The sequence below is a fragment of the Sphaeramia orbicularis genome, chromosome 4, assembly GCF_902148855.1.
Source record: "Sphaeramia orbicularis chromosome 4, fSphaOr1.1, whole genome shotgun sequence".
Lineage (NCBI taxonomy): Eukaryota > Metazoa > Chordata > Actinopteri > Kurtiformes > Apogonidae > Sphaeramia > Sphaeramia orbicularis.
In genome coordinates this window covers 37,404,357-37,420,333 of record NC_043960.1, presented here as the reverse complement: position 1 = coordinate 37,420,333, position 15,977 = coordinate 37,404,357, and the positions used below count along the sequence as shown (strand labels likewise).

Genomic DNA, 15,977 nt, shown 5'->3' with positions numbered 1-15,977 from the left:
GAGGAGCAGCAGCTCTGTTCTGAGTCCCTCCTGGATGTCTGGATGACTCCTCACCCTATCTCTGAGGCTGAGCCCCGGGAGGGATTTTGAAGGGTTATAAAATGGAAATGGTTAGAGATACCACTATAGTTCCTACTGAGCACTGATAGGAAGTCATATATGGACTTAGATTAAATTAGTTGAGTTATCCTCTGGTGAAGGTACCACCCACTTCTATTGGGAGACTGATCTCCTGCATAAAGACCACAGGACTAACATAGCACCAGAGCCTGACAACCTCACAAATTCATCTTATTGATTCTTAATAGAACATGCCAGTGAGATACAGGGCCATTGATCCTATTTTTAAGGTTTTATAGATACACTACCAGTCAAAAGTTTGGACACACCTTTTCATTTAAATGACATGAGATAGACCGCAGATGGCCGACAAGTGCTTAGCATCACTGGGAACTCCTTAAAACTGTTGGAAAACATTTCAGGTGCCTACCTCATGAAGCTCATCGAGAGAATGCCAAGAATGTGCAAAGCAGTAATCAAAGCAAATGGTGGCTATTTTGAAGAATCTAAAATATAAACCATGTTTTGAGTTATGTCATACTTACCTACATAATTCCATATGTGTTCATTGCTAGTTTTGATACCTTCAGTGAGAATTTACAATGTAAATAGTCTTGAAAATAAAGAAAAAACAGTTGTGTCCAAACTTTTGACTGGTAGTGTGTACAATTTTCATACGACAGTAACATGATCTTACAGAATACTGGGTTTTCCTTATGTTCCTGGAGGGACACAGATGCTGTGGGATGATTCAGGCTCATTTGGGATTAAAAACTATGCACTTGAACATCATTTTTGACTGTTAGCATTGTAATTCAGAAAAAAACATGCACATTGGTGGGTTTCCACCTTCTACTCATTTAGACATCTGAAAAACATGAAACAAATATGTTCCCTGAGGTAAGTGTGATGTCCTGGGGTAACCTTTCACATTTTTGTGAGCTATAAAAAACTCAGAACATTGGTAAAACAATAGTGAAGGAACCTGACGTGTAATTTATTGAGACCATAAATGACACTGAATGCTGAGAACTTTTCAACAGAGTTTTTTCTCTCTTTTTTTATTTGACTGGTGCTGTGGGAAAAAAAAACTGCTGGATACAGCAGTAAAATGCAACAGTAACATGAATAAAAAAACATTAAAATAATAGTAAAACACGGAAACGGTTCATTTTGCTTGTTTATTTTATATTATTGTCTTTTGAGTTGTTTTCATTTTGTTTTATGTCTTTTACATCATTTCATCTGATGTTTTTGTCTTTTAAATCTTTTCTGGTTTGTATCTTATTTATTGTTTTGTCATTTTTATCTCATGTCTTCAGCATTTTTGTCTCATTGGGCCTGGGATTTATTTTTGACTATTTAGTCTTCATATTATGTCTTTTACATAATTTTTTGTCTTTTAAGTCATTTTAATCTTGTTGCATATTTTTTCATCATTTTAAGCATTTGTGTTTTTCCATTTAGTTCCTTTTACACTTTTTTATCATTATTTTCCTTGCTTTTTGAATTTTTGTTCATTTTTGTCTTATTTTACATGTTTTAAGTCACTTTTGTATTTCATTTATACTTCTAGTCACATCTTTTACATACTCTTTTTTAAGTCATCTTCTGTTGTATTTTTTTAGCTTAATTTTTCAAGTTTTTTTAATCTTGTATGTGTCTTTTACATATTTTTAAAAATTATTTGTTGTTTTTGTCACATTTGTCTCATTTATATCGCTAGTTGCATCTTTTACATCGTTCTCATCTTGTTACGTCTTCCAGAACATTACCTGTGTATGACTTCCATAAGACATTCTTCATCTACATCAACTGGGAAAATTAAATAATCGTATTTTTCTTTTGTATTTACCTCTGATATTTTGTAACCCAGTAAAAATATCTTCGTGACCTGTTTTGGGTCCCAACATTCGGGTAAGACAGAAGTAAATGATGTGAGTATTTCAATAAAATAAAAGTCAGCACCGAGGCGTCCAGTTGACTGTAGTTCCAGTGTGTATATTTTAATGCTTTGAGGATCATTTAACAGCAGGCTTAAGGCATTGCTCTGTTTTACATAACATTACACAACCCACAGTTAGTAATAAATACAGTACAGGTCAAGAGGAAGCAAATATCTGTCCTAACCCACAGGACGGACGTCTCACATCACAGTAGAGGGGCACATCCACCACTCAAACACACACACACACACACACACACACACACACACACACACAGTTCATTAAAGTAGTATTAACTAAAAACACACACTGTTTGGCACTAGGCATTTTAACCCTCCAATGTGGTTTAAGGAACACAAACAAACAAATAAAACAAACCTTTCCATATTGTGCCAAGAGTCGTATATTTTGCTCTAATCAACCACTATGAAGGCAATCACTACACATTGAAAGTTTACATTGTACATATCTGGTCGTATCAGCTCAAACCACCAAATACTGGCCCAGATAGGCACATATAGGTCCATGTGTCCAAGGAAGAAAGTCAGCTTGTGCACGGGCTGATCTCTGGTCCGTAAAATGTTTGGTACCGGGTTTCACGATCAGTAACGCTGTATGAAAATGAAATCAGTCAAACATGAGAATTTTCAAGGCATTTATCTGTTTTTCAAGCGTTTTTCTTTTTTTTTTTTCATACTATGCCCGACCCGTGGCACCAGTCCTGCCAGCGCTAAGTGTCTGAAAAGAAATGAGTTGAGATGGAGAGCGGCAACACGCTCACACGCACAACATCCACTCTGTGCATCATTGCATGTTGTTCAGCTGACTGTAAACGTGCTCCAAGATCTGAGAGTAGGCCTGGTCTTTGGGGGCGTGGCAGCTTAGAGAGCCCTACGAGGAAAAGACGAGACGTGTCAGTGAGGTCAGAGTTCAGGACGGTTTAAGAATCACACATCAGGAAAAAGTCTGAGGAACTTTTTCTAAAACTCTGCTTTTTTTCTGGAGTTTCTGAAGTACACTGAAAAACAATTACAAGCATTTTATACATTTGTAGATTGACGTCACTACCAAAACATTTAGCTACAACTGTAACTGCAGAATTTCTCAACTGTATGCAACAGTAAATACCCTGTAAGAACAGCTGCAACACATACAACAAATTAAAAAAAGAGAAAAATATGTGATTTACCTTAATCTTGTCCATCATGGTTGTATCAGGACACCAGTACTGGGTGAACTGGACGATGTCTGGAGCCGCCCTGTAGTAGTCAACTAGTAGCATCTATGGAGGACAGTGTGTATCAGTGTATGAGAAAAATGACATCGTTGTAGCTGTATTTGAGGTGTTTACGGCAACAGCATCAATACCATCTCATTAAGGACGTCACTGGTGAGAAAGTTGTCCTGTACATATGTGACCTCCACAGCCACTGGGATTCCATAGTCATTAGGCCGTTGCTGCAGGAAAAGAGAAGTTTATTGGACATCCAAACACAAACTTCTGTCTATGTTTCAAGCAGGCTTCACCGGAAAAACCCTCAGCTGAACTATACAATGATTAGAGGAGCACTTATTCCTGTGTTCTCACCTCAGGGGGCGGCACGACCCAGAAAGGGGTTATTGTGGATGCCACACCTTGATTTCCGTGATAATACGGCCCTGAGGAAGGAAAACAGAAAACTCATGAGCATTCAAACTCTGCCCGATGAGTCTGTTCATGATACAGTTTGTCCTTTTTCTTGTCTTGGTTTATTAATACGAACAAGAATGAGACAATACAGATTTATAAAGTGCAAAAACAAAGCTTTTTTAGTGTAGTTTCACAAAGCCTCTAACAGTTAAAAGAGAACAAAACAACATTAGCTATGTTTCTGAGAGAGGAAAAAGAAAATGGGTTTTGTATCGGCAGAGAAATCCACTGCAGGTGTTTTATGTCTGCTGCAGTGACTCTGGTTAATAGCCTCTTAGAGCCTCTTCTCGTGTCAGTCCACAGCAACTGCTGCACTATAACTTGTTTAATATCGCCATAAGGTTATCAAACGCTTTGATTTGTTTGCTCTTGTGTTTGCACTACTTTACATTAGAGTGCCACGCTGTGCCAGTTTCATTATCATCAGTCATCTTGCACCATCTGCTGCCACCTCAGCTGTGATACTTCAAACCAGTCTCATGCAAACATAACACGTTAGTACCTGAGAGTCCATAAAGTAAAAATGAAGGGTCACTGTTGATGATGATGATGATGATGCAGTTTTTAACTACTATGTGTATGTTGTGCATACACTGTAAATCATACAGGGGTGGGAAGTAAATAAGTACAAATATGTCATTACTGTACACCAGGGGAGTTTCCACATATTTGTATTTGCCTTGACTATTCATTTCTGATACCTTTTTACATTTCAACCCAAATGTCTGTATTTGTTCCTTTTTTACATGTTAATATATTGAAGGAAATTATCCATTGTATTTTGTATCACAGATCGCCTTCACAACATCAAGATTTTAACCGTAATAGATGAAACAATAATACACAGAGAAGAGAAGATGCTCTCATCAGTGGATACCACACACAACCAATAAAACAAAATGAAAAGAATGAAAAAGATGCAACAAGCTACAAACTATGTAAAGAGATGAAATCAAACCCAAGGCTCCTATTCAACTCCTCTATTCTTCAATGCTTGATTGTGACCAGAAATCATTGAAATCTCCAGTGATACAAGCTGTGTATCCTTAGTTATAACTCTGCAGAGGTGTTTGCATTGATTGGAAGGAGCAAGTTTAAGTTTAATTAATAATGAAAATCTTCCTCAATCTGAAGTTACATTAGTTATTATGAATGATCATGTGTACAATCAAACTTGTGCATGCTAATTAAAATATGCGTGGCATCCTTACATCCCCTTCTGCTATTAAATTAAAAAGTAATCACACAGTGAATTTCTCTTGGGGGTCAATAAAGTTCATTTGTATCTGTGTCTGTATGAACACCTATCAGAGATCATAAACTACAGTAGTACATCATTACAAAATAACACAGATGACGCTGCATCTGTGTATGCATATTTAGGATGACTCCAAAGAAATGACACTGCAGTTTAATAAATACCATCTATGCTAGGAGGGACTAAGATGAGAGGCGAGGACTTGAGGAGCTATGACTCCATAGGCAGGTGTTGACAACATTAAATCCAAATTATAAGAATGGGTACAATCCATGTTCTCATTCAACAGAATGAAAACTAAGTAAAAAAAAAATAAAATAAAACAAGTTGTGAAAGAAGTGTCATATCTAAGTGTCAGTATCTGTTTCAAATTCTGCTGATTATTTTTACACTAGAACAAAGTTAATCTGTAAACCCTGGGCCATTTGTTTCTAGTCTGAATCATTTCAATGTAACACAAAACAATGGATTAGCCGACTGCAGAAGCTTCACTTTTATAAAACCAAGTTATGATAAGAAAACAGCAACGGTCAGACAAAAATAATAATCATCACTTTCTAATGTAACCTTTATTTTTGCACTTCTTTCTTTTGTCCAGTGAGTTTCAGTAGAGAAACAATACTTGTACTGTTGGATCTGCTTAGTGCTACAAAGTTTGTGTCATTGGTCTTTTGTTTCATGAAATTATTCATGACATATACTGGTCTCAGACTGTTAACTTGTTTTGGATATTTGCTCATTTCAGTGCTTGTAGTTTGGTTGTGTTCTGTTTTTGTTGAGCTTTTTGCCGATGTTCTGATGTATAAAATGTGAATATTGATACAAGCATTGCATAGCATTACCATGGTAACACAGATGGCATACGACGCTACTGTTCATTACTTACAGCACATTTTTGTATAATTTTAAGTTAAAATGATATAATAGTCTTCTATAGTATAATAGTTTTCTATTCATATGTGAAGGGTCAGTTCTCTTTGCACACAAACAGCATGCAGAAATCTCCTTCTAAAGCCAATTTTTGCTGTTATACTTTAATCAGTACTTGTGCTTTGTCTACATCCTGCCTGGTAATGAATATGGTTTTATCTGAGCCTTCCTGTTTACTGCGTGGGGTGGTTAAATTGTATCCTGTCCAACCTCGCTGACTGATTACACAGTTGCCCTTCAGACGTGGTGCTGCCTATGAGGAGGGCACTGACCGCAGATGATGCCCAGGCAGGGCTGGAAGCCGTTGTTGGAGCCCTGCAGCCTCAGCTGGTGGTCCATCTGGGAGTCGATGTCCTGGAGGGATGGCAGGGCCGGGCCGCGTGGGTGACTGTGGTACCATCCCACCAGAGACAGCCCTCGCATGAACAGGTTCTGACAGATCTGGAACAGAACAGGCACCAAACAGGCTCATTTTAACCCATTTTAAGACCCAGTGTTACTTCTGTGGCAGTACCTAAAGGAAATTCTCTCTCTATTTAACCTTTCTTAAGCCATTTATCACCATTTATGATAATATTATCTTCTGTAATTTTAGATTTTTCAGTGAAAATCAGGTAGTTTCCCATATTTAATTTACTGATCATGTAGATATTCATAAAAGCTCAGATTAAAGTCGAGGGTTATTATATCAAAAACAGAGAACACTGAGTGGCTCTTCCAGCAAAGATATCAATACTGAACATAAAACAAGTGTCTCCATCCACTGTCATATATTAACCCATAAGGACCCAGCATTACTTTTGTGGCAGTTCCCAAATTTTTTTTTTTTTTCTCTCTATTTAACCTTTGTTAAGTGTTTTATCACCATTTATTATAATATTATCCTCTGTATTTTGCTTTTATTAAGTGAAAATTTGGTATTTTCCTATATTTAATTTGCTGATCATGCAGATGTTCATAAAAGCTCAGATTTAAGTTGAGGATTATTATATCAGAAAATTATCAGTAAAGATATATTAACTGAACATAAAAACAAGTGTCTCCATTCACTGTCATTTATTAAACTCCACGGGTTTTACTGGTGAATCAATGTTGTAGAAGATGATGGGGTTTCCATGTTCACTACAGAACCTCTGAACATCCAAATGGGTCATATCTGATGACCATGAAATGATGACAAACTGTATTTTACACCAAATATTTCAACAAATGGATAGGATAAGTGGATCAGAAGTTATTAAACATTTTAGATCAGTAGCTGCTTTTGGCTGCCAGTGGCTGTCGGCGTTTTTATGGGTTAAGAAATTCACTTTGGTTTAATTGACCATTCAGATGCATCATACAAGACACTTGTTGGGACATTATTTTACAAGACAAGAAGTTATCTTTTACTGCATATATACCAAATGTAATGTTCTTTTGCCATTTCTTTAAACTGGTCTATCCTTGATTTAAGTATAGTGCATTTTTCTGTGGCTTTTCTATAACTCATGCTTGGGAATAGGACATCCTATAGCATTTTCACATGAATTGCAGCATCTTTAGACAGTTTAGACAACCTTTAAATAAACTAACAACTATTTTTGATAACTGTTAAATCGGTTAGAGTGATATTTTTGAGAGAAAAATGATAAACTCTTAAACTTGAGTATTTTATTGTTTTTTGGGTTTTTTTTGTTTCTTTCTTTCTTTCTTTCTTTCTCTAAAACAATAAATTGAGTATTTTGGGTTTTGGACCAAACAAGACATTCATTAAATCAACATTCTTCTGTATTTTCTGACATTTATAAACCAACGAACTTTATTAATCAAGAAAAAATTCAACAGACTAATCATAATGAAAACAAATTTAGTTGCAGCCCTTATGCTGTTAATAATTCTTAACATGTAATGACGACATTCGTTTTAAAAGTAGTAAACTTAGTTCATTTCAAGAGAAATAAAGCTCTATATAAAGTTGATTTGGGTTAAAAATGAACACATAGCTCAGGAGTTGTAATGTTTACTGGGACTGGAGAGAAACTCAAGATGTCAGTTCTTTGGTTTTCTGGAAAACCAGACACTTGTTGACAACTGCAGAGGAGATCTAGTGCATTTTTAAAGCAGCTGTCATTCATGGATATGTTTTTGTGGTCTTTTGTGACTGCAGACGGCTGATTCACTGCACAAGTGTTACCTCCTCCTCCACAGCAGAAGCCGAGTCTCTGTCTGCCAGTCGGGTTCGACAAGGAAAAGCCCTTAAGACAGTCAGCACTGGAATTGAACAAATACCAAAAAACAGATACTGGGGTGAAAATATATGCAATATATGGTAATTGCTTCCTTATTTCTGGTACAAGGGAGTAACTAATAACAAGTAACATAATAAAATTACTGAATAAATAACAGAGAAAAACAGACAAAAATGATCAAACAAAGGAAGGAAGGATTACAAAGGAATTATATCCAGCTATATTATTTTCAATAAAAAAAACCTCTATGTTGACAACCCTGTTCATAGAAATTACATTCATAGAAAACTACATTGTAACTTACTGCATAATGCATTGTTTAAATATAATAATTAAGTTGTTAAATTAACATCAGATTAGTTTAAGAGCTGAACTTGAACAAAAATGTATACGACAAATTTCATGCTGACTAAAGATGTTCTGACATGATTACGCATTTCAGTTGGTTTTGACAAGAGTATAATTAAAGTTTTTAAGGTCAATTTTATGTAGTGCTTGGATGTGTTTAAGGAACCAGGGCTTGGTTTAATACAGAAGAACTCCAAAAAATGTGACTCAAGTTTCAATAAGTGTTTATTAACATTCAAACCAAAGTACCATTTTTTCCTAATTTTAACCACAGAACTTTTATTGACCAAAATCCATAAGGAGTGGACTGAGCCACTATGATGGCCACTATGAAGCCAGGAGTTGGGCTATCTAACATACTGGACTTTAAGTAAGTAAACTTTATTTCTATAGCACTTTTCACAGATGAAATCACAAAGTGCTTTACAGCAAAGTGCACAGTGGCATAAAACATAACTATGTCAATTTAAAAAAAAAAAAAAAAAACAATATTACATTATTTCTGTTCCTGCTACGTTTATGAATTGTGAGGTTTATTGCTGAGTTAAAAAAAATATTCAAAAAAATTACTTGAAGTGAGTACTCCTCTATAAATATTACACTCCAAAACTAGATAAACTATACACTTACACTGTGTGTTTGTATCCCATCGTCCTCCCAGATATCCCACCACCTCACTGGTAGTCAGGTGACAGTGGAAGTCCTAAAAAAAGACACAAACAAGTAGTGTCAGGCACAACCCCCCCCCCGCACGCATTGTAGCTCATTTGGCATTGATCCAGCTGATGTCATCATGTCAGTGTATGTGGCATATAAATTGCCACTATATATGCGCCAAGTTTGAAGTAAATGGAAATAAAATTTATGTTTTTATAGACATTTGAAATTTAGCCCATTAAAAGTAAATGGGGGAAAAAAAGATTTTAAAAAATTCATACAAATTTTTAACTTTGACCTACTTTTCCCAAAATGGAACTGCATGTATTCTGGATCACTGGCAATGTATAAACCCAATCTGGTATGAATTCAACCAATAGTTTTGCTGCTAGAATGTTAACAAACAAACAAACAAGAAAAGCAGTCGGAGAGTACAGACCTTCGCCAAGACAGATCTGCCCCCCACCCCGATCACCACCAAAATTTTAATCATTTCTTCCTTGTGCCAGTATCAACATTTCCTGAACATTCATGAAAATCCGTCCATAACTTTTTGAGTTGTCTTGCTAACAAACAAACAAACATGCATGCATGCACACAAAGCAAAGTGATCACAATACCTCCTGGTGGAGGTAACAAACCAAACCAAAAACAATACCCCTTGCTTCCCCTTCGGGGGCTGGGGTAATTAGAAAATGTGCCTTCCTAAGTGTTTCTCAGTATTTATATTTTTATCTGCTGGTGTTGTTACTTACCATTAGCAGCAGGACGTTGCTGGACACGGCTACATTGAAAGGCTGGAATCTGTTGATGGCAGAGAAGGCTGACAGCTCCACCAGTGTGTGTGGATCTCTGAGAACAGACGTTAATAAAGTCAGCGATCCTCTTGATTCGCTTGTGCAGAATGCAGTAAGGACGTCAAACAGCACTGATCAGTTTCATTCAGTCAGTACCTGGCAGCATCCCGAGTGCCCAAGGTGCAATATCTGACAGGAATTCTTTCTCGGTCCGTCCTCCGGGAAACCATGACATCTAAAACAGTGACAGCAGGTACTCAAACTCAGAACACTGGTTTTACAGTTTTCTGAAATCACACTTTAAGAACACGAACGATTGAACACACCAGAATATAGCTGCATGTTCAGTTCCCCTAAAACCAAACTCAAGAGAGGAGCTGTTTTTACTGGGTTACATAATAATATATGTGAGCTGATTTTCTGAAACAGTAGAAGAGTGTTCTCTGGAGGAGTTTAAAAATGTTGACCAATGTGAAAAGCAGAGGAGAGGCAAGAGATGTAACAAGGCAATACGTAAAAGATTTAACATGAACATGATGCAATAAAAAGAAAACAAACAATGCAGCAGAATGAAAATGATAAAGTAAAAGATGTAAGATGGAAATAATGTGAAGGTCATAAAAAGATGAAAACATGGAAAAGTAGGAAAGACAAAAACATTGCAAGAGAGTTAACACAACATTAAAATGAGACCTTCACATACACTGTTTAGTTTCCTTCATGAGCTGTTCATATCCACATATGGACCAGGTCACCTTCATTGTCTACCCTGTCACACTGCAAAGTTTCTACAGTAGCTCAGATCACGATTCCTGCTTTAATCTTTACTGTTTTATTAATGAGTATCATCTAGCGTTAACATGTATGAATATCACCTACTATGTCAAAGTGTGGACCAGAGTTAAAATCCCATTAATAATTTTTAAAAAAAGGAAAAAATAACACTGATTCTAACTTGTGAATTATTTATGGCCATTGTAGGGGAGGCTGAGAGGGGTATTCAGTTGGTGCTAATCTGTAAATTCATCCACTAGATGTCACTAAATATCATACACTGAAATATCATTCACTTAATTTTACTAAATCATGCTATTAAGCTATAAACATAATCAAATGACTCAGCTGTAAAAAAATAAAATAAAATAAAAAAATCTGTAAAAATCTGCATTTCATAGGTGAAAACAGCACAACTCACCCCTTCCCTTATGAAAATCATTTTTCAGGTTTCCCACTTTTAGTGTTGTTTAAATACAACTGTCATGAAAGTTTTGTTTAAAAAAATATATCACTCTTCCCACATCTAACATGTCCTTCAGTCACATTCTGACAAACTTCATTTGTTTTCTGAAAGGTCAAACTGAATTTGTTTTAACGCTATATCAGAAACGCTGGACTCACAGGAAGGTGGCAATTTTGTATCCAACAACTCATTCTTTGATCTGTAACATTATAACACCACAGACACAACAACAGCTGCAGAATTTCTCTTTTTGTCTGAGAAAATGAGGGCTTCAGTTCCTCGTGGGGGACTGTAGGAAAGCAAGAAAAAATACAAAAATATTCTAAATATAGCCTACACATAAATATATATTGAGTTTTAGGCAGGTAGTAAAAGTAATTTAAAAAAATCTAACTAACCCTTTCAGAACCTCGTCTGCTTTTGTACAAGTATCTCATGATTCTCTGTTGTACGGATGTCCTTGAACTACTCCTGTCTCACATCAACACCCAGACACTGATCACCTCCATCTCAGCCTCTTTCAGACTTTGTAGCCATTTTCAGAATCACAAAGTGTGTGAAATTACACTCAGTATGAGGAAAAATTACACTTTACTGAATGTACATTTACATTTTTCTTTTTGGTTTATTTTCTTTCCAATGCCAAGTAAAGTACATTATTCACTGTCTTGTTTTACTTAACAGGAACAAACAATTTATTGTTTCAGCTGTGTTTTGTGTTCTACCTCTGGATTTGTGAATTTTTTAGGCAACTAGTTGTTGTGTTCTGATGATTCAGATTCAGATTTCAGATTCAGAAAACTTTATTTATCCCTTACGGGCAATTCATTTGCAGCTTACCGAAGACATCAGCCCAGACATCAGCCCACATCCAAAGTGCAATGTGACAAACATAAATAAATCAGTGCACAAATGCAGGACTATTGAACGCAACTACGAATAAATGCATTTAAATAATCAGCAATAAATAATCAATAAATACCAATGCACACTAAAAGACTAAAAAACCCTACTGGTTCCGCAAATATTAAAAAAAACAAATGATAACAAATGACAGATGACAACAAATAGTAGCAATAGTTATAATGGTCTGATTTATCCAAGCATTACTAAAGAGGCAAAGAGAATTAGATAATACCATGTAATCCAGGTTTGTTGTTTTTGTTCTTTTCGTCTGCCTGCACAGCCGTTTTCCCTTCCTCTTCATCCTCATCATCATCCTCTTCACTAACCAGACTCTGCCATAACAAAATAAATACATTGAACAGAATTTAGAGGCACAATGACATACACAGCACATCAGACTTACATGGATGTATGAGTCAGTAAGTTAATTCTACACTGTTCTCTATTTCTCTGCTCAGGATACTTTATTCTCATATTAACCCAGTTCTGTCTTTGGCGTCCCTCTGTGATTTTATCATCCTCACTAAACAATCAGTACTTGTCTGTTTCCTCTCTGCTGTTTTTTTTCTGCTCTGCCTGGATGTCAGGAGTCATTAAAGACTAAAACTAAAACTGTAAACAGAACTCAGTGTTTGGAACCATATGTTGGTCTAAACTTCACCAAGATGTTTCACCTCTGAAACACTTTGAAAAGTGGCTACTGCTAAAGAGCAGAGAGCTGGCTTCGTTTAAGCAGTCGTAGTGATTTAGGCTCAAAGTTACAAAGGTCTCCTCTCACCATGTCTGCACTGGGTTGGTATTTATGCAGCCAAGTGGTTTTGTACTGGACCAGCTTCTGTCCCCTGTAGCGTACAGACGCCCAGCCACAACCAGATTTCTTGGCTGGGTTAACCAGACGCTTGCAATGTGTTGCCCAGGCACTGGGGGAGTTGAAGATCTGGCCCGTCTCCACCCATCGGATTTTCCCATCAGTCAACAGGTCACCAATAAAGTTTTTCCCCTGACAAAGAGGAGAAAAGAGGAAAAGAAATCACAGGGATCAGAGATTCAGAGAAACATACAGGTTTGAGGATGGCTATTGTTAAAAAAGCATGTGGTACCACTAAGAACACTAATACCTTGGCATCAGAACCAGGTTTCCATTCTACCACTCTTTTCATCTACTTGACTTTTTTTATCCACTCAAAGCAGTTTAATTATATCAAAATATATAAACCTCTTGACAACGGTCTGGTTTCATTTATCAGTTTAAACTAGTTGGTTTTATCTTTAGGATGCCTGGAATTTTTTTCCACTCAAACCAGTTTTACAGTGAAATAAAAAATAATTAGAATAAGTAATCACATAAAATTTATGTATCATATAAAAATTGCCCATGGCACAAAGGTTTAAAACCTTTATGAGAATGGGTATTTAATAATTAATGATAAAAATGAACAATATGCTTGTGCACATTGAAGAGCTAGATTACAGCAGCACAAAAACGGTGTTTTTCAATGAGCCTGAAATTCTACTTGTACTGTTTGAACAAGAATCTATGTTTTTGTTTTTTTGTCTTATTTCCTTGTCATCCTAACAAAGACATTTAATTTTTTCATCCAAAAAGAGCCTTGGAAACTTTTTCTTGTAAAAACATATACCAAATTACTACAGACAGACCGACTGAGTTGGCCTTTAGTAGACACTGGTGCACACAGTGACTAATACTAGGAATCTAAACTAGGATTACTGACTCAAAACAACAAAAAGAATGTTCCAGAGATGTTTGACAGTTAGTCTGATGTTAAGTTACATATTTATTGATTAATTACTTGAGTTTATTGCACAGTTATTCAAATTAATTAATTATTTATTACTGTGACTTTGTTCAACAGTTATCTAGTTTCTAAAATAAACAAATGATTTCAATTTCACACATACATAATGTGTTTTCAATGTTCATTTTCAGGTTTTAGGAGGAGGGGAGGGAATGATATCAGCAAATTAACTGTCCATCAGTTTTTGCTGCTCATAAGTATTGTTATTCCATGGGCCTTTAAAAATCCACAATCAGTAAACCTCAACTGTTGACCAAACTTGAAGTTGTCTGTTAACATGATGTCAGAAAATAAAACCATATAAAAGCTGTGCACGTGTGTTGATAATATGTGTGACTCGACTGTGTCTGTCACTGTGTGATGACATAAGAGTATCACAGTCAACATAATGAATAAAACCAGTGTGTGTGTGTGTGTGTGTGTGTGTGTGTGTGTCTGTGTGCGTGTGTGGTCACTACCAGGTAGTGGATGGATAGAACACCGTCTCCCGGCTCCACCAGGCTATCTTTGAGCAGGACCCTCAGGGTGATGCCTCTGCGGGTCAGCAGGGACCCTCGGCCGGAACTGGACCTCAGATCTGCCTCCTCTCCTCCACTCAGCTCCTCCTCATCCTCCTCGCCTCCATCCTCCACCACCTGTGGAGAGCAGGGCAGCTCGGAGCCTGTGGATACATGATTCAGCCTGATGGTGTTTACATCTGCTGGAGAGATGTTTAAAGTCATATTTACACCATGGATTCAAATCAACACTAATGTTACAACAATAAACCTTTAATAGTTATGATGATTCATTTTATTCTTATTTACAGCTTCTTTTTACTCATAGATATTTTAAAAACAGTAAAAGTAACTGACTCCTACTTAAACCAGTGTAAAGTCAAAGTTAGATGGGAGACAAAGACAATAAGTGTGTCCATCCTGTTAATGATCAGGACTTCTAATGACTGCTGAGCTGTAATGGCAGCCGGTATGAGGCATTGCAGCATGCTAAAATGATAGCACCTCTGTCTGAGTGGAAGGACTCTCAAGGGGCCAAAATAAGCAAAGATAATCTAAATTGGCATTTCATTAATTACGCTATGCTATGCGGTTGGCCTTTGTTTCCTGCTCCATTAGGGTATGGCTCCGCCGACAGGCCTGCTCCCCCTCTCTTTAATTTCACTCAGAGTCACAATTATGCCCCTGTTTCATTATTCTCACCCATATCTGAGCAAAGCGTCGGAGAGCGCCTGCAAATCCAACTCGGTCCAAAAGCGGCTCCTTCCTGGGGCACTTGAGGCTGTGCGCGGTGGAGCTCCGGGCAGATTTCTCAGATACACTTCGCCTCCACTAGCTCCGGCTATTATTCAAAAACATAAAATGAAGGCGTCTGTGGCTCTGCAGTGTAGTTTCCTTGTTGTGTTGCTTTAATGTCAGTTCCCCTCCCCTTTCTTTCTCCCTCTCCCCGTCCTTGTCACTCTCCCAGTGTTCTTCTGTCTGACGTGCCATGCCGGTCTATCTGCCATTATTATTATCATTCACATTCCCCATTAGCACGAAAACACGTCCGAACGAGGCGTCTGAAGGTCGGCAAACACACTTTAAAACCAAATACCGACATAAACAATGCACTAATAAATCTTTCACCCCGGAAAGATGAAGTATGGCTCCGCGCGCGTCAGTGAACTACCCCCTATTTGTTCATTTACAGATGATTAAAAGTGCATGCGCACGAATAAGGGGCGATTATGTCAAAGAAGCACGAGTGAAAAAACAACAGTCACAGGTTGGTGTGGTGTTCAAGAGCCACAATGGCCCGGACTCCACAGTCTTAACCATGTTTTTCTTCTCTACGCGGAGATGTTCCCTCTTTATCTCCGACCAGAGGCTCATGCGCCGGGAAGCAGCCGGCGGAGGGCAGCACAGCCCCGGACACAGAGCGCACACACCGGCCCACATCCGCCCACTTTACCCCACCTGGTGGCGTTCACGGACCAGGAAATCACAGAAGGGCCAGAAACACCACGGTCTTCCAGTCACTGGTGCACTTTACACAGGGTATTTTAAAAAAAAAAAAAAAAAAAAAAAAAAAAAAAAAAAACAAAGAAAAGAAAGTTTA

The 15,977-nt window shown here is 37.2% G+C and overlaps 1 protein-coding gene across 3 annotated transcripts; it reads right to left on the bottom strand.

Moving 5' to 3' along the window:
* Positions 1–2,040: 2,040 nt before the first annotated feature.
* Positions 2,041–15,756, bottom strand: mpnd (MPN domain containing). 3 transcript variants are annotated; one of them, XM_030133122.1, is made up of 13 exons: positions 15,080–15,756; positions 14,339–14,580; positions 12,842–13,063; positions 12,296–12,395; positions 10,074–10,152; positions 9,876–9,972; positions 9,094–9,166; positions 8,061–8,137; positions 6,157–6,325; positions 3,595–3,665; positions 3,375–3,464; positions 3,196–3,288; positions 2,041–2,897 (listed from the first exon to the last, which is right to left on the bottom strand). In XM_030133122.1, the coding sequence occupies exons 1-13, from the start codon at positions 15,081–15,083 to the stop codon at positions 2,811–2,813; spliced, it is 1,404 nt and encodes a 467-aa protein (XP_029988982.1). In that variant the 5' UTR covers positions 15,084–15,756; the 3' UTR covers positions 2,041–2,810. The 3 variants fall into 3 exon arrangements, with proteins under 3 accessions (XP_029988982.1, XP_029988983.1, XP_029988984.1); XM_030133123.1 differs by having other exon boundaries at positions 14,339–14,577; XM_030133124.1 differs by having other exon boundaries at positions 14,339–14,541.
* Between the last annotated feature and the right edge of the window lie 221 nt (positions 15,757–15,977).